Source organism: Pristiophorus japonicus, chromosome 14 (genome assembly GCF_044704955.1).
Source record: "Pristiophorus japonicus isolate sPriJap1 chromosome 14, sPriJap1.hap1, whole genome shotgun sequence".
NCBI lineage: Eukaryota > Metazoa > Chordata > Chondrichthyes > Pristiophoridae > Pristiophorus > Pristiophorus japonicus.
The window spans coordinates 6,585,374-6,601,490 of record NC_091990.1 but is presented as its reverse complement, the minus strand read 5'-3'; the positions used below and the strand labels follow the sequence as shown (position 1 = coordinate 6,601,490).

The window sequence follows — 16,117 nt, the reverse complement described above, 5'->3', positions numbered from 1 at the left end:
CACCAGACCGATTCCCGGGATAAGATGGCTCTCCTATGAGCAGAGAGGATGAGGGAGGGAGGGGGAGAGCAGGAGGGGGGAGGGAGGGAAGAGAGGGGAGGTGTTCAACTCACTTCTCTCTCGTGTCCTTTGAAGATCCCCTGTCTGGGAACATCATGGCGATTGCTTTGAAGATCTTGTCAGGTGGAAGCCTCCTGCTCAGTCCCATCCTCAATGGCCCAAAGATATTACTCCAGTGTAAGCTGTGGCTCAGTGGGCAGTACTCTCACCCCTGAGTCAGAAGGTTGTGGGTTCAAGTCCCACTCCAGGGTCTGGAACACAAAACTTTAGGCTGACACTCCAGTGCAGTCCTGAGAGAGCGCTGCACTGTCGGAGGGGCAGTACTGAGGGAGCACCGCACTGTCGGAGGGGCAGTATTGAAGGAGCACTGCACTGTCGGAGGGGCAGTACTGAGGGAGCACCGCATTGTCAGAGTGGCAGTACTGAGGGAGCACTGCACTGTCGGAAGGGCAGTACTGAGGGAGCACCGCACTGTCGGGGCAGTACTGAGGAAGCACCGCACTGTCGGAGGGGCAGTATTGAAGGAGCACTGCACTGTTGGAGGGACAGTACTGAAGGAGTTCTGCACTGTCGGAGGTGTCGTTTTTCGGATGAGATGTTAAACCGAGGCCCTATCTGCCCTCTCGGGTGGACGTAAAAGATCCCATAGCACTATTTCGAAGAAGAGCAGGGGAGCTATCCCTGGTGTCCTGGCCAATATTTATCCCTCAATAAACATAACAAAAGCAGACATCTGGTCATTATCACATTGCTGTTTGTGGGAGCTTGCTGTGCCGCGTTTCCCACATTACACCAGTGACTACACTCCAAAAGTACTCCATTGGCTGTAAAGCACTTTGAGACATGCAATGGTCATGAAAGGCGCTATATAAATGCAAGTCTTTGTTCCTTAACACAGCGAGGAGCTGCCAATGAATCCCTACCCGCGGAGACATCTTGTGGGAACTTCCATGCCAGCAGCACTGGGTTAATTGGGTTCAAAGCTGCCTTTCAGCAACGCTAATTAACAATCAAAAGAGGAGTTGAATTTTGTGCCAGACTTAGCTAACTCTGATCGCTCAGTCATTGAGAATGATGATAGGTGTCTGAAGCATTCAGACCTGCAACATCTTGCCTTGGGCCTGAAGTAATGAAAGAAACATTCACAACAGATGATCACCGACCTGAAACGTTAACTCTGTTTCTCTCTCCACGGATGCTGCCTGACCCACTGAGTGTTTCCAGCATTTTCTGTTTATATTTCAGATTTCCAGCCCCCGCAGTATTTTACTTTTGTACCGGATGAGTCACTTAGTCCACCGATCCCCAGCGCCATTCCCAGCAACACACGAGGAATGTGGATTATTTTCCAATCAGATAACCTCAGGCTGCGGCGAGCAGAATTAGAGGGGGGACTAAAATCCCACGCCCCCACAGATATTTGAAACGTACTAGTTCCGATTTTAGCTCGGGGCAGGAACTGGGCAGAACGGAGCCGAGTTGGCCGGTAAACCGTCCTGACCTCATGAGTGTGAGTCCCAATAGAGTTTAATACATTGCATGCTCCGAGTCAGAGTCCCACCAGGAACTGTCAGGAAGCGGGAGCTGTCCGGCGGTGCAGGCTCGAAGGGCCGAATGGCCTACTCCTGCACCTATTTTCTATATTTTCTATGAAGCATAATGTCGAGCAGCAGAAGGGGCATCTCCGGGAATCGAAGGGAAGGGTCCCAACACTTCGGTAAGTCGATGGGTGAGGGAAGCCCCGTGCAGGGCAGGGCAGAGCAGGGCAGGCATCAACCATCTGTGTGGGGACTGAGAGTCACTCCTGCTCCTCCGCGCCCCACAAGGAAAGTCAAAAAAAAGTAACTCCTCTCCGCGCTCCCCACTCAGGCCCACATCCTGGCTCCACACCCATCGTCCCGGTGATGTCAGGAAATCTTCTAGAGCGGCTTCTTCTCCCGCTCCCTCGTGATCATCTTGGCTCTGGCTCCATCCTTGATTCTTTTCTTTTCCTTCTCAATTTGCCGCCTTTTTGGGGACATCGTTTTTAGTCATGTGATCAGCTTTCACTTGACACTCAGATTGACCTTTCCAGCCACCACTCCAATTCCTTAGCCAGCTCGGGCTTGGCGATGGCCGGATGTGGGGTTTGAAGCTCAACTCACGGTGGCAGGACACGAGGTCGGCACATGGTCACCCTCTGCTGGAGTGAGCTGCAAGTTCCGACTGCCTGGCTGACATCAAGTCCTGGAGGAGCAAGAACTTCCTTCAACTCAACACGGGCGAGACCAAAGCCACCATGTTTGGGCTTGCACCCAAACCAATAGCCCCTGACTCCATCTCCTTGGCAGATCACTCAGGCTGAGTCGAACGGTGTCTGAAATAAAAACAGAAAATGCTGGACATCTCAGCGGGTCAGGCAGCATCTGTGGAGAGAGAAACAGAGTTAGCGTTTTGGGTCTGTGACCCTTGGTCAGAACTGGCAAAAGTTTGAGATGTAACAGATTCTTAAGGAAGTGAGGGGCGGGGAAAGAGGGAGGGGAGGAAAGAACAAAAGGGAAGGTCTGTGATAGGGTGGGGGGCAGGAGAGATTAACTAACAAAAGGGATGATGGGCCAAATTGAGATGGTAATGGCACTAATCTCTGTCTAACGGTGTCTGTTTTACTTTGAGTGAGCTTCAAGCCCCACATCCAAACAACCTCTATGATCACATATTTTCCACCACCACAATATCACACACCCAACACGTTCCAACTCCCACGGAAAGCCTTAACCACGCTTTTGTCACCTTCAGGCTCAATCGCCAATAGAGTCCTTGCTGACCTCCCAATCCACAAAGTGACTAAAACCCTGCCACTGCATCCGATCTCACACCAAGGTCCACTCACCTATCACCCTGGACTGCAACAGCCTCTGTGACCCCACCCCATCCCCACATTGTTCACATGCCAGACACGAGACTCGTAAAAGAAAGCGTTCTATTCGGAACTCCTTCACGGCAAGCGAGCCAAAGGTGGGCAGAGGAAGCGTTACAAGGGCATCCTCAAAGCCTCCCTGATAAAGTGCAACATCCCCACCGACACCTGGGAGTCTCTGGCCAAAGGCCGCCCTAAATGGAGGAAGTGCATCCGGGAGGGTGCTGAGCACCTCGAGCCTCATCGCCGAGAGCATGCAGAAATCAAGCGCAGGCAGCGGAAGGAGCGTGCGGCAAACCAGTCCCACCCACCCCTTCCCTCAACGAGTCTCTGTCCCACCTGTGACAGGGACTGTGGCTCTCGAATTGGACTGTTCAGCCACCTAAGGACTCATTTAAGAGTGGAAGCAAGTCTTCCTCGATTCCGAGAGACTGCCTATGATGATGATGATGATCCCCAATACATACATTTCAAGATCCTCTTCCTCATCAAATGTCCCTCCGTGGCTTTGCCCCGCCCTCCCTTGCAACCTCCTTCAACAGTATATTCCTCCACTCTTCCAATTCTGTCCCCGTGGCATCCTCCTTCCCCACTCCTCTCCACTTTCAACAGCACAGCCTTCAAACCTCTTGGCCCTACACTCTGGAATTCTCTCCCTGAACCCCTCGTCTTTGCTCCCTCTCTGCCCTCCTTCAAAAAAACATTATGGAACCATTTGATTTTGCCTTTAGTCACCACCCCAAGCATTCTCTCACCACTGCTCCATGTCCATGTTAGCTTTTGTTCTAAAGTACTTTGGGATGATTTGTGATGTTAAATAGCCCCTGATTTCCTCACCGTTAATTTCAATGGACGGAAAATGAGGGTCTGCAGGCCCACAATTCCAAGGCTTCCTCTGAACACCATTCATTCCTCGCCAGGATCACCCCATTGGGAACTCAGTCTCAATACTATTTGGGCCTACACGTAAATAAGAATCTACGGTTTACCAGAGCTGGTTTGCCTCTGGTGTCGGCCCTGATTAGAGGGCTTTCTGTCCTCCCAGGGCAGTGATTTTGGAGGCAGACATTCTTAAAGGGGCAGACATTTAAAGACATTCCTCCAGAGGTTACGGTAGCTTTAATCCTGGAATATTCAGTAGAGATTCTGAATTGTATATCATTTTATAATCAAACAATCTACAGGCTTTTCAAACTCAAAAAAGAATGACTTGCATTTATATAGCGCCTTTCACATCCCAAAGCGCTTTACAGCCAAAAAAATACTTTTTGAAGTGTAGTCACTGTTGTAATGTAGGAAACGCGGCAGCCAATTTGTGCACAGCAAGCTCCCACACACAGCAATGCGATAATGACCCAGATAATCTGTTTTAGTGATGTTGGCTCAGGGATAAATATTGGCCCCAGGATAACTCCCCTGCTCTTCTTCGAAATAGTGCCATGGTATCTTTTACATCCACCTGAGAGGGCAGACAGGGCCTCGGTTTAACATCTCATCTGAAAGACGGCACCTCCGACAGTGCAGCGCTCCCTCAGTACTGCCCCTCCGACAATGCAGCGCTCCCTCAGTACTGCCCCTCTGACAGTGCAGCACTCCCTCAGTACTGCCCCTCCGACAGTGCAGCACTCCCTCAGTACCGCCCCTCTGACAGTGCAGCACTCCCTCAGTACTGCCCCTCCGACAATGCAGCGCTCCCTCAGCACTGCCCCTCCGACAATGCAGCGCTCCCTCAGTACTGCCCCTCTGACAGTGCAGCGCTCCCTCAGTACTGCCCCTCCGACAATGCAGCGCTCCCTCAGTACTGCCCCTCCGACAATGCAGCGCTCCCTCAGTACTGCCCCTCTGACAGTGCAGCGCTCCCTCAGTACTGCCCCTCCGACAGGACAGCGCTCCCTCAGTACTGCTCCTCTGACAGTGCAGCACTCCCTCAGTACTGCCCCATTGACAGTGCAGCGCTCCCTCAGTACTGCTCCTCCAACAGTGCAGCACTCCCTCAGTACTGCCTCTCCAAAAGTGCAGCACTCCCTCAGTACTGCCGCTCCGACAGTGCAGCACTCCCTCAGTACTGCCTCTCCGACAGTGCAGCACTCCCTCAGCACTGTCCCTCCGACAGTGCGGCGCTCCATCAGTACTGCTCCTCCGACAGTGCGGCACTCCCTCAGTACTGCTCCTCCGACAGTACGGCACTCCCTCAGTACTGCTCCTCCGACAGTGTGGCACTCCCTCAGTACTGCCCCTCCAACAGTACGGCACTCCCTCAGCACTGCCCCTCCGACAGTGCGGCACTCCCTCAGTACTGCCCCTCCGACAGTGCAGCACTCCCTCAGTACTGCCCCTCCGACAGTGCAGCGCTCCCTCAGTATTACACTGAGGGGTCGGTCTAGATTTTTGTGTTCAAGTCTCTGTAGTAGGACTACGATCCCACAACCTTTTGACACGGAGGTGAGAGTGCTACCCACTGAGCCACGGCTGACACATTGAGGTTGACACCAAGTAATTCGCATTCTTGATTTTCTGTAAATTCCCGGCGATTTCTGGCACTGATTGCGACAGGCACAGGCGGGTGATTTGGCAGTGGGGCACCCCAAGGAAAGATGGTGATATCACTAACGTAAGAGAGACTCAGCAGCTGCATGAGTCAAACCATTGAAAGGCTAAAGTTGCAACTTTGAAACGTAAGCTACGCGAGGACAGTCTCTTCTTCCTGCAATCTACAAGCTTTTCAAACTCAAACTTTGGCCCGACCTTTACTTTCCAGTTTACCCTTTACACTTTCAACCTTGATGAGGTCGTGCACTCTGAACTTTGACTGTTCACTGATGCTTATCCATATAAAAATACACATGCCTTGTAGCAGGAACGAAAAATCTAAGCCTTCCTCTTTTTGTTTTTGTCAACAAATGCTGCAATCGAGCCTCCAAGTGAAGAGAATCACTGAGGAACAGATGGTATGGGAGCAGTGTATACCGGCACAGGAAAGGAGAGTCATGCAATGAATCACACGTCCAAAAAATGTCTTCTGTTGTACTGGTTTCATTGACTATCAATGATATGTGAAGGAGAACTTTTTTCAAAGAGTAAAGACTACATTAGCTCTGCTGAGTAATCTTAGTTCCAGTTACCAAAGCTCTTACAAGTGAACGACACAATGCAAATTTGATTACATTTGTCATATTAAGAAATTAGAATTTGACGAAAACATATTATTTTCATGACCACCATTCATAGAAACATAAAAAATAGGTGCAGGAGTAGGCCATCCGGCCCCTCGAGCCTGCACCACCATTCAATATGATCATGGCTGATCATACAACTTCAGTACCCCATTCCTGATTTCTCTCCATACCCCTTGATCCCTTTAGTCGTAAGAGCCACATCTAACTCTCTTTTGAATATATCCAACGAACTGGCCTCAACAACTTTCTGTGGTAGAGAATTCCACAGGTTCACAATTCTCTAAGTGAAGAAGTTTCTCCTCATCTCGGTCCTAAATGGCTTACCCCTTATCCTTAGACTGTGACCCCTGGTTCTGGACTTCCCCAACATCGGGAATATTCTTCCTGCAAATGGGCAAATGGGATTCACATGGTCGGTCTGCTACCTATGTTCATGTACAGTATGTTTGTAGCATGTACAGTGCTGATCCTTGACTCCGAGGACCTGCCTAAGAAGGAGACAGTGCTCATACAAACATATTAATGTTCGTGCAGATTTAAATAATCTCTTGCAGAGAGCCGGCATGGGCTCGAAGGGCCAAATGGCCTCCTTCTGCACTTCAACCATTCTATGATAACACACGGGACTTGCCACAATTTGAATAATTACTCAGCTACTTTACTAAAAGGTCATGTACTGTCTTTGTGAGGAATTGCAAATGACCCTTTGTCTGACCATAGCATTGTACGGTGCACTGGCTTATACTATAGCCTCAAATTGGTGACTCCAGTGAAGTGGATTAAGCTGGCCGAGATTATCCTGTCTTGGCAAATGTGAGGGCAGGCTGAGTCAGAATGTATGATGGGAGACCTTGATTTGAAGAGGCTACTGTCAGATTAAAATGATGCCCAGAAAGCTTTGCCTTTAGCACATTTGGCCGGCGAGCATCAAATCCAATTCTCGGGATGTGGGCGTCGCTGGCAAGGCCGGCATTTATTGCCCATCCCTAATTGCCCCTTGAGAAGGTGGTGGTGAGCCGCCTTCTTGAACCACTGCAGTCCGTGTGGTGAAGGTGCTCCCACAGTGCTGTTAGGGAGGGAGTTCCAGGATTGTGACCCAGCAACGATGAAGGAACGGCCGATATATTTCCAAGTCAGGATGGTGTGTGTCTGGGAGGGGAACGTGTAGGTGGTGGTGTTCCCATGCGGCTGCTGCCCTTGTCCTTCTAGGTGGTAGAGGTCGCGGGTTTGGGAGGTGCTGCCGAAGAAGCCTTGGCGAGTTGCTGCAGTGCATCTTGTAGATGGTACACACTGCAGCCACGGTGCACCGGTGGTGGAGGGAGTGAATGTTGAAGCCAATGGGAAGCCAATCAAATGGGCTAGAAGATTCGTAAAAGACAGAAAATTGGTCTGATTGTTCACAATAGCGCAGCGAAGTGGGGCTGAGTCCACGGCCAGATCAGCCATGATCTTGTTGAATGGAGGAGCAGGCTCGAGGGACTAGATGGCCTACTCCTGTTCCTAATTCTTATGAAGACATGGGCAACATGGTATGGAAGAGTTGAAGATCTTGCTGTCAGAGGCGCATTAAAGAGGGTTAGTTCTGTTTGGGACTGAAGGTTTCCTTTCAGTAAAATGACTGTGCAAGCTGTATGGGACCTGATTTGAATAATTATGCTATTTATATGATACTCAGCCATTCATGTCACAAAACCTCTTTTCCTTCCTAAATCATGGCGTGAGAGGTCATGTGCTTGATTTCCCGACCCACAATGGCACAGTGCAAAGTTGTGTCAGTGGTGAACAAACATTGTAAAATCTGTCCCTGGTGCTCCACACTATCACTGCACACTGTTTTCATGAACAGTGTGATCTCCCCATGGTGCGTGGTGGTGGATTTATTTACAATTTGCTGACATATTTGCCACCACTTAAAAACTTAACTTACCGTCGTTGATTTGGAATAAAAAATATTTTACTGTCCAACGATTCATTTTATAAGAAGCAGCAATCGTTTTCTTTACCTACTACAGGTGAGCACCAGGGAGAGTACAAGCAGTAAATTTGTGGCTTAAATCATCTTCAAATGAAATTTGTGCCGTATTCAGCGGAAAATCAGGGCTGCAGTGACTGAGGAAGTCAACTTTAGCAGCAATGGAGATAAGAACAGTTTCTTTCTGGCTTTATTATCACCATCAACAGTCCTTAATTAAGGGAAATGGGGATCTGCCTTGGTCTCTTTGAATGGTGGAACAGGCACAGGGCGCTGAATAGTCTACTCCTGTTCCTGTGTTCTTACCTAGGGCACCCAGACCGGGAGCTGTGGGGGAACAAAGGGATTTGCATGTCCAATGCACAAATGACTAAAAGCTAATGTGCAGGTACAAGTCAGCAGTAAGGCAGATGGAATGTTGGCCTTTATCTCAAGGGGGTTTGGGAAATCAAAGTGCGGAGGTAATGCTTCACTTGTACCGGGCCTCATCTGCAGCGCTGGGTTCAGCTCTGGGCACTGAACCTCAGGAAAGGTATATTGACCTTGGAGGGGGTGCAGCACAGATTCACCAGAATGACATCGGAACTTTAAAAGCGAATAGCCTTTCTCGTCATATCTACTGGACTCGCGAGTGCCAGTCCCACTCACTTTTTTGAATCTCTTCTGCACTCGATGGCTTATCATTGAGCACCCTCTTCAAATTCAGAGCCCAAATATAATTTGATTCTGCAATGAGCAGTGTTACTATGATCCATTTTCAGCATTGTGACGCAGCACAACTGCAAAACACTAACGCAAGTTTACATTTTCCCAACTAACCCTACAAAAAACAAAACACACACTTGTGACTTAAATCCTCTGCAACAGGTCCTGTATTTTATAAAGTGACGATGTGCAGGCAGGCGTGGAACTCTGAAAAATAATTATGCACTTTTGAATGTTAGAAATAAGTTTTAAAGTAAAATAGTGAACGGAGACATTGCCAGTCAGAGTTAGTCATGGGCCAGTTATGTTCACACTCGAGTTTATCATGTAATGCATACACTAATGGTGATAAAAGCAGTGACATGTTACAGCATGCACTGTATAGCAGCATTCCAGCACAGTCTCTGAAGTTCCTGCTGCTTTGAACGATAAGTATCATCTTGTTCAACAGCTGTAAACATTCAGGCAGGGGTGCAGCTCCCTCAAATGTTTGTGCAGAGAGGAATGCAAGCAAAGAACAATTGCGTGTCAGTTGTGTGTGCATGTGGACAGCCTGAGATTGTGAAAAGCGAAGAACGAAAACAAAACACCCCAGTGTGCCAGCAGGACATCTTTGCTTATCGCCAGCAGCAGCAGCGCATGCGCACACCGCTGGGCGGGCGAGGCGAGAAAGGGGGCGTGGCCTGCGCCGCACACCCAATCCGCATGCAAACCATTTTTTGATTGGCTGCCCCCCCCCCCCCCCCACCACTCACCGCCCCTTAGACGGCTGCGGATTGGCCGGCGGCGGAGTGGGGAGGGTGGGTGGGAAAGAGAGAGAGAGCGAGACGGGCCGCCGCGCGGCTGGCGATTGGCGGAGAGTGGGACGTGCGCGTGCGTCAATCGATTGGTTGAGGAAAGGGACGCGGGGGGGGGGGGGAAGGGAGGAGGCGGATGCTGATTGGCTGCTGACGGATTGGGGGGCCCGCCCCTCCGCCGCGGAGAGGAGGTGGTGGGGTGGGGAAAAGGAGGGCGATTGGTTGACTTGATCCGCGGGTTGGCGATTGGAGGAGAGTGGGACGTGCGCGTGCGTCAATCGATTGGTTGAGGAAAGGGACGGGGGTGGGAGGAGGAGGAAAGGCGGGTGCCGATTGGCTGAGGGTTGGTTGGTTGGGGGGTGGAAGGCGGGTCCCCATTTTTTTTTTCTTTTGCAGGCGGCCGCTGATTGGCTGGGCGGTCCTGCCGCGCCTGGCCATTGGCGGAGGCGCGCTGTCCATCAGAGAGGCGGGCTGAGGCGGAGCGGGTAGTTAAGCGCGCGGCCAGAGTTGGGTTGTTCGCCGTCGACCCGCTGAGGGGGGGAAAAAAAAAAAATATATATATATATAAAATATAAAATAACTCGGAGCGGGCGGCTTGTGTTTGTTTTTTCCTGAGACCACAGCCCGGGGAGGGGAGGCGGCAGAGGCAGGGAACAAAGAATAACCCCGAGAAGTCGGTCTTTCTCCCGATCGAGCGGTGCAAAGCTTTGGCGATAATTGCGGCGGCGGCGGGCGGCAGAATGGTGGGGGAGATGGAGCTGCGGGACAAGCCCAGACCCAGCCCCGACTATCTGATGCAGCTGATGAACGACAAGAAGCTCATGTCCAGTCTGCCCAACTTCTGCGGCATCTTCACACACCTGGAGCGGCTGCTGGACGAAGGTCGGCTTTTAAAATGTGTTTGTGTGTGTGTGTATATACAAACCAGGCGACACAGAGAGAGAGTGTGTGTGTGTACACGCGTGTGTGTGTACAGAGATTATTTTTTTAAATGATTGTTTTAAAGTTTGGGAGCGAGAAAGAAAGATTTTTTTTTTGTGAGAGACTGAGAAAATTTTCCCGACCCGACCGCCTGTTGTCGCCGCCCGCCCCGCTCCCCGGGCCCCAGGCGGGGAGTGAAGCCCCTCCCCCCCCCCCCCCCCCCACCCACACTGAGGGGGTCACTCCTCTTTCCTCCTCCCCTCCTCCCTCCACTGAGGAGGGGGGGGGTCACTCTTTCCCTCCTCCTCCCTCCACTGAAGAGGGGGGGTCACTCCTCCCCCCCCATCTCCCACCACTGAGGGGGGGTCACTCCTCCTTCCCCCCCCCCCCCCATATTCGTCCACTGGGGGGGGGGGTCACTCCCCCCTCCCCCCCCATATCCCTCCACTGCGGGGGGGGGGGTCACTTTCCCCCCCCCCCCCCATATCCCTCCACTGCGGGGGGGGGTCACTCCTCCTCCCCCCCCCCCATATTCATATTCGTCCACTGAGGGGGAGGAGTCACTCCCCCCCCCCCCCCCCCACCCCAATCTCCCTCCACTGAGGGGGGGGTCACTCCTCCTTCTTCCCCCCCCCCCATTGTGGGAGGTCACTCCTCCCCCCCCCATATCCCTCCACTGAGGGGGGGGGTCACTCCTCTCCTCCTCCTCCCCCCCCCATCTCCCTCCACTGAGGGAGGGTCACCCCATCTCCCTCCACTGGGGGGGGGGTCACTCCTCCCCCCCCATATCCCTCCACTGAGTGGGGGGGTCACTCCTCCTTCCCCCCCCCCCCCCAATTGTGGGAGGTCACTCCTTCCCCCCCCCCCCATATTCGTCCACTGGGGGGGGGTCACTCCTCCCCCCCCCCCCATATCCCTCCACTCCCCCCCCCCATATCCCTCCACTGAGGGAGGGTCACTCCATCTCCCTCCACTGAGTGGGGGTCACTCCTCTTCCCCCTCCTTCCCCCCCCATCTCCCTCCACTGAGTGGGGGGTCACTCCTCCCTCCACTGAGGGGGGGTCACTCCTCCTTCCCCCCCCCATTGTGGGAGGTCACTCCTTCCCCCCCCCAACTGAGGGGGGCGTCACTCTTTCCCCACCTCCCCTCACTGAGGGGGTGGAGAGTCGTCACCTCTCCCTCCACTAAAGGGGGGGGGATCACTCCCACCTCTCTTTCTTCCCCCCCCCCCATAGTGGGGTCCCCTCTCACTGGCCCTCGCTCTGGTTTTTAAAAGTCTTGATTTAATCAGAATGCCTGCAGCGTTTAATTTGCTACTTTTAATCCCTCCTCCCTCCCTCCATTTTGGGACATTAGGCCGCGGGTGATGCCGGCACGTTTTTTTGGTGGGTTTTGAGGCGAAACTATGCAAACTTTTTGATTTCCTCACTCACATCTCTTTCTTTCTTTTTAAAAAAAAATATATAATGGTTAAAGCCGAGCCCAGACCGCGCTGAGGCTCCTGTGGAAGTCGAGGAGTTTGCTGCCATTTATCCTCTTCCCCACCCCCACCCCACATGAGGGTGAAAGTTTTGGGGAGTTTGCAAAAACTCGGAGGAGTTTGCTTCCAAAATCTTTTTTTTTGGTGCGCAGTCTGCCGAGAATTTTTCCAGAGGAAGTCGAGCCTCCCCTTTTTTCCTGCTAGTGCACACCAAGCCCACATTGTTTGAGAGTTGCTGTTAAACTTTTTTTTTAAATGTTGGTTTGAAACTATCAGCCCTTTAAAAACATATGCATACATACACACGCGCGCGCGTGTCTTTATGTGTGATTGATTTTTATATATATTTTCGCTTTTTTTTTTAAAAGACAAAAGGTCACGGCTTAGTTTGCCCTCCTCCCCTGCAGCCCAGCAAGAAAAGTGTGAATCTCCTGCAAATACAGCTCCAACACTAGGCTGCGCTAGACAATGCAAAACTGGCCTCGGATAAGTTTCTGGTCGGGCAGCCAAATGCTGAATAGATTTCCTAAATCACTTTTTTTTTTAAAAGCAAAGAAAACATAAATCCAATTAATTTTCAGCAAAGGCTGCTTTTCCATTTCATAATTGCCTTATCAGATTCGCTTAACATCTCAAGTGGGTTGCCTCAGTGGAACTTCGAATAATATAACAATTGCACTTCCAATGCTGGGTGGTATGCAATAATTGCAATTGGGGGTTAAATTTTTTTTTTGTTGCAACTACTGAATAGTTGCTTTTGTCTGCCTATCTCTAACAAGTGTTTTGCATTATTGTTTAGTAACTTGAGAAGATCATAGTAACAGAATTCATATTAAATCCCACAAAATTTCCTGCTAGTCAGGTTTTGCTGACCTTTGTCCAAGTGCTGTGACTTCCCTTTTTTTTAAAAAAAAAACCCTAGAACAGATCCCCCTCTCATCTAGTTCCTGTTTACTTCCAAATCAGCATAGTCAGGACTGGTGATACTGTACAGTTGTGTGATGGGAAGCATGCATTTATATTCTCGGCTACCATTGTTTTGGAGGCTATAGGTGTTTTTGTTTCTCTTTTCTTCCTTTCCCCCCCGCCCTTATTTTACCAAGTATAAATAAGAGAGACAATTTGGCTCTTTAAAGTTTGTGCTTCTAGTACTAGTACCCTGACTCCCATTTTTGTATCCGATTGCAGTTTGATCTAGAAGGTTTTAGCCTCTAATTACCTTGTTATAGACAGATTATTCCAAATATTTATCGCAATGTTTCTTTTCAAATATAAATATTTATATATTGCTCATCTAGCCTTTCCAGTGCTTGTGTCTTTGTTACCACAGTACAAAAGAGATCTCCAAATGCAGTCTGTTCAGAGCATTGTAAAGCTTTTAACACTTTTGTATACTGTACTTGTACAGTAATTCACTGTTCTTGTATCCTGGTGTCTGTCACTGCAGTTACACCCAGGTATCTTTCCTATTTTCCTTGTTAATTTGGTCTATTGATTCCATACTTGTGATGTGCTTTCTTGCCTGGGTTAAATATCACTTGCCGTTTATCCCCCTCCACCTTCCCATTGCATGTTTCAAAACCTGAGTTATTCTGTTGTCTCTGACTTCACTGCTTTCCCTATTTCACTTTGGGTCCTGAATTAGAGGCCTGTCTTTCATTTGGTATGTAGATGGGAACTGTTCTCCCAAGCACCAGCCCCTCTGCTCAGCACCTCCTTACACTGCAATTCTGGAGTGTTTTTAAAAAAAAAAAAAAATTTCTTGCCCAACTTATCTAGTCCCAAGATTCTAGTTTAATTTCAGTGTCTTGAAAACTTTATTGGGACTTTGCGAAAGCTTTAAACAAACTATCTGTGATTTGGTCAGCTATGCCGAAGGTTTGTTGTACAGGGTGCTCCGTGTAAATCCATCATGGCTGTCTTGAGTTGCAAGTTACCCCACCAGTGCCCCATGAATTTCATCCCAAGCCTTCAACATACTAGATAATATGCTGTTTGGTCTAGAGGATTTACTGGGTTTAACTCCGTTTACATTTTCAAATATCTCTGCTGCTCTAATTTCAATATTTGTTAGGGTGTTGGGTGTTACAAAAATTAGGTAAGTAATAGCACTGATCGAAACGATGGGGGTGTGGATGGGAAGGAGAGAAATAGAGAGATGAAAAGAAAATGGGAACCACTCTGTAAACGTTAAGTACTCGCAGTTCGGACTCCTTTTAGACCGGATGACCAGCAAGTATACCTTTTTTAAAAAAAAATTGTAGGCAATATTTATGACACAAGAAAAATTAAAAAAGGATTGAGAATAATTTTTAAAAACTGCAGCGTGATCAGACAAGGATCACATCCTTGCAGTTTAAAAATATTATTCTCAATCCTTTTGTGTTAATTTTTCTTGAGCGTCATAAATATTGCCTATTTTTTAAAGGCATACTTGCTGATCATCCGGTCTAACAGGAGTCTGAATTGCAAGTGCTTAACTTTTAGTGGTTCCCATTTTGTTTTCAAATTTTCCGTAGCCAATCTTTCCAATTCTTTGTCAGATCACAAATGCCAGAGGTCACCTTGCACACATCAAGGATCACCCTGCGCTAATGCTCTTAGCCAAAAGGCCTAGAGCCCAAGCACCGTTCCTGGAAGTACTGCAATACCAGGTTCGTGCCATGGAGGTGGATGGGTCAGCAACCCCACACACCTCTCTTTCTCTCCTTCCCACCTGCACCCCCATTGTTTCAATCAGTGCCATTATTTAAATCATACAGGCGTTAAATGGGTCTGCTATGCACCTTGGCTATTTACCATTCTTGAAAAGCTGAAAAGAGATGGAAACTGGTAGATGATGTGTAAAAAGATCATTGGAGAGAGACAATAAAAAGTCCTTTAAAAGAACAGAGGTGCAAAAATAACCAAATGTGAGAGATTCATCATTCCAGCACCTGACAAGACATGCAATGCACATCCTTTGGAATTGTTCTGATGAAGCAAACACTTAAAATAGAAAAGGTCTTGCCCTCCTTTTCCTTCTCTTTCCCCCCTGCCCATACACAGGACCGGCTTTAGCACCATGCAATCTATGCAATTACTCGGGTCCTGACTGATCCAATTTAAGGATTGAGGTATAAAGATCCCGACTTTTTAATCTATCATGAGCGACTTCACTTTTTTTTTTTAAATACATCTCCAGCTTCCAGAAAATAGAGCTTGTAAAGTTTGCTCAGACCAGAAGGCTGCAAAGTGCCAAGCAAGATGAGCTATTGTTCATGGCATGGACACAACTTTAAAAGCAGTTTTTCGACTGACCCCCCTGATCTCGCTGCCTGCTGGTTGTCAAGGGTGAGGTATAGTGGCAATGTTAGCAGGCCTCAAACTTGTAATTTTGTGTTGGTTGAAGGACAAATCCTTGACTTGATAGCTCCTATAACTCTGCTTTGTTTTAAAAGATAACGCGTTCTCACATTTGGCATTTTGCTGTGCTAACATGGCAATATAGATGAGGAAGGTCGTTCAACTCATAACTTTTGCATCCTGAAAGGGTTTACTGTCTCCCAGTCATAGCACACAGCTGCTTCTGAATTCCAGGGCTTTTGCTTCCATCAACCTACCCAGAAGTCAATTCCATATGTTCTTCACTATCTCTTGCTATGAGAATCAGGCATTCGGACTAAGTGACCAGCCCACTTTAGCTGTAATTTTGCTATCATTGTCTCTATGCCTGGTATATGTGCTCATCTAAGGACCTCTGTCTGTCTGGAGCCTTGTCATTATCTTGGGCAACCTTAGATGGAAGTGATTTACATTTTCTCGTGTGGCAACTGAAAGTGGTTCAGCTATTGCACATATGCCAGACACTAGACTCCCTAAGCAAATGCTTTATGCAGAGCTCCTTCAAGGCAAACGAGCCAAAGGTGGGCAGTGGTTACAAGGACACCCTCAAAGCTTCCCTGGTAAAGTGCAACATCACCACTGACACCTGGTAGTCTGTGGCCGAAGACCGCCCTAGGTGGAGAGAGTGCATCTGGGAGGGCGTTGAGCTCTTCGAATCTCAGCGCCGAGAGCGTGAAGAGGTCAAGCGCAGGCAGTGGAAGGAGCATGTGGCAAATCAGTCCCTCC

The 16,117-nt window shown here is 49.2% G+C and overlaps 1 protein-coding gene across 7 annotated transcripts in view; it reads left to right on the top strand.

Moving 5' to 3' along the window:
- The first annotated feature begins 10,066 nt into the window (after nt 1–10,066).
- qkia (QKI, KH domain containing, RNA binding a) overlaps nt 10,067–16,117 on the top strand; it is a 102,494-nt gene continuing 96,443 nt past the window's right edge. For 2 of the 7 annotated variants that reach the window (XM_070898809.1, XM_070898810.1), the window contains exon 1: nt 10,067–10,488. In XM_070898809.1, the coding sequence (XP_070754910.1) occupies nt 10,347–10,488 (142 nt within the window). In that variant the 5' untranslated portion in view covers nt 10,067–10,346. The remainder of the gene's footprint in view (nt 10,489–16,117) is intronic. The other 5 variants (XM_070898805.1, XM_070898811.1, XM_070898807.1 and 2 more) reach the window with 4 other exon arrangements.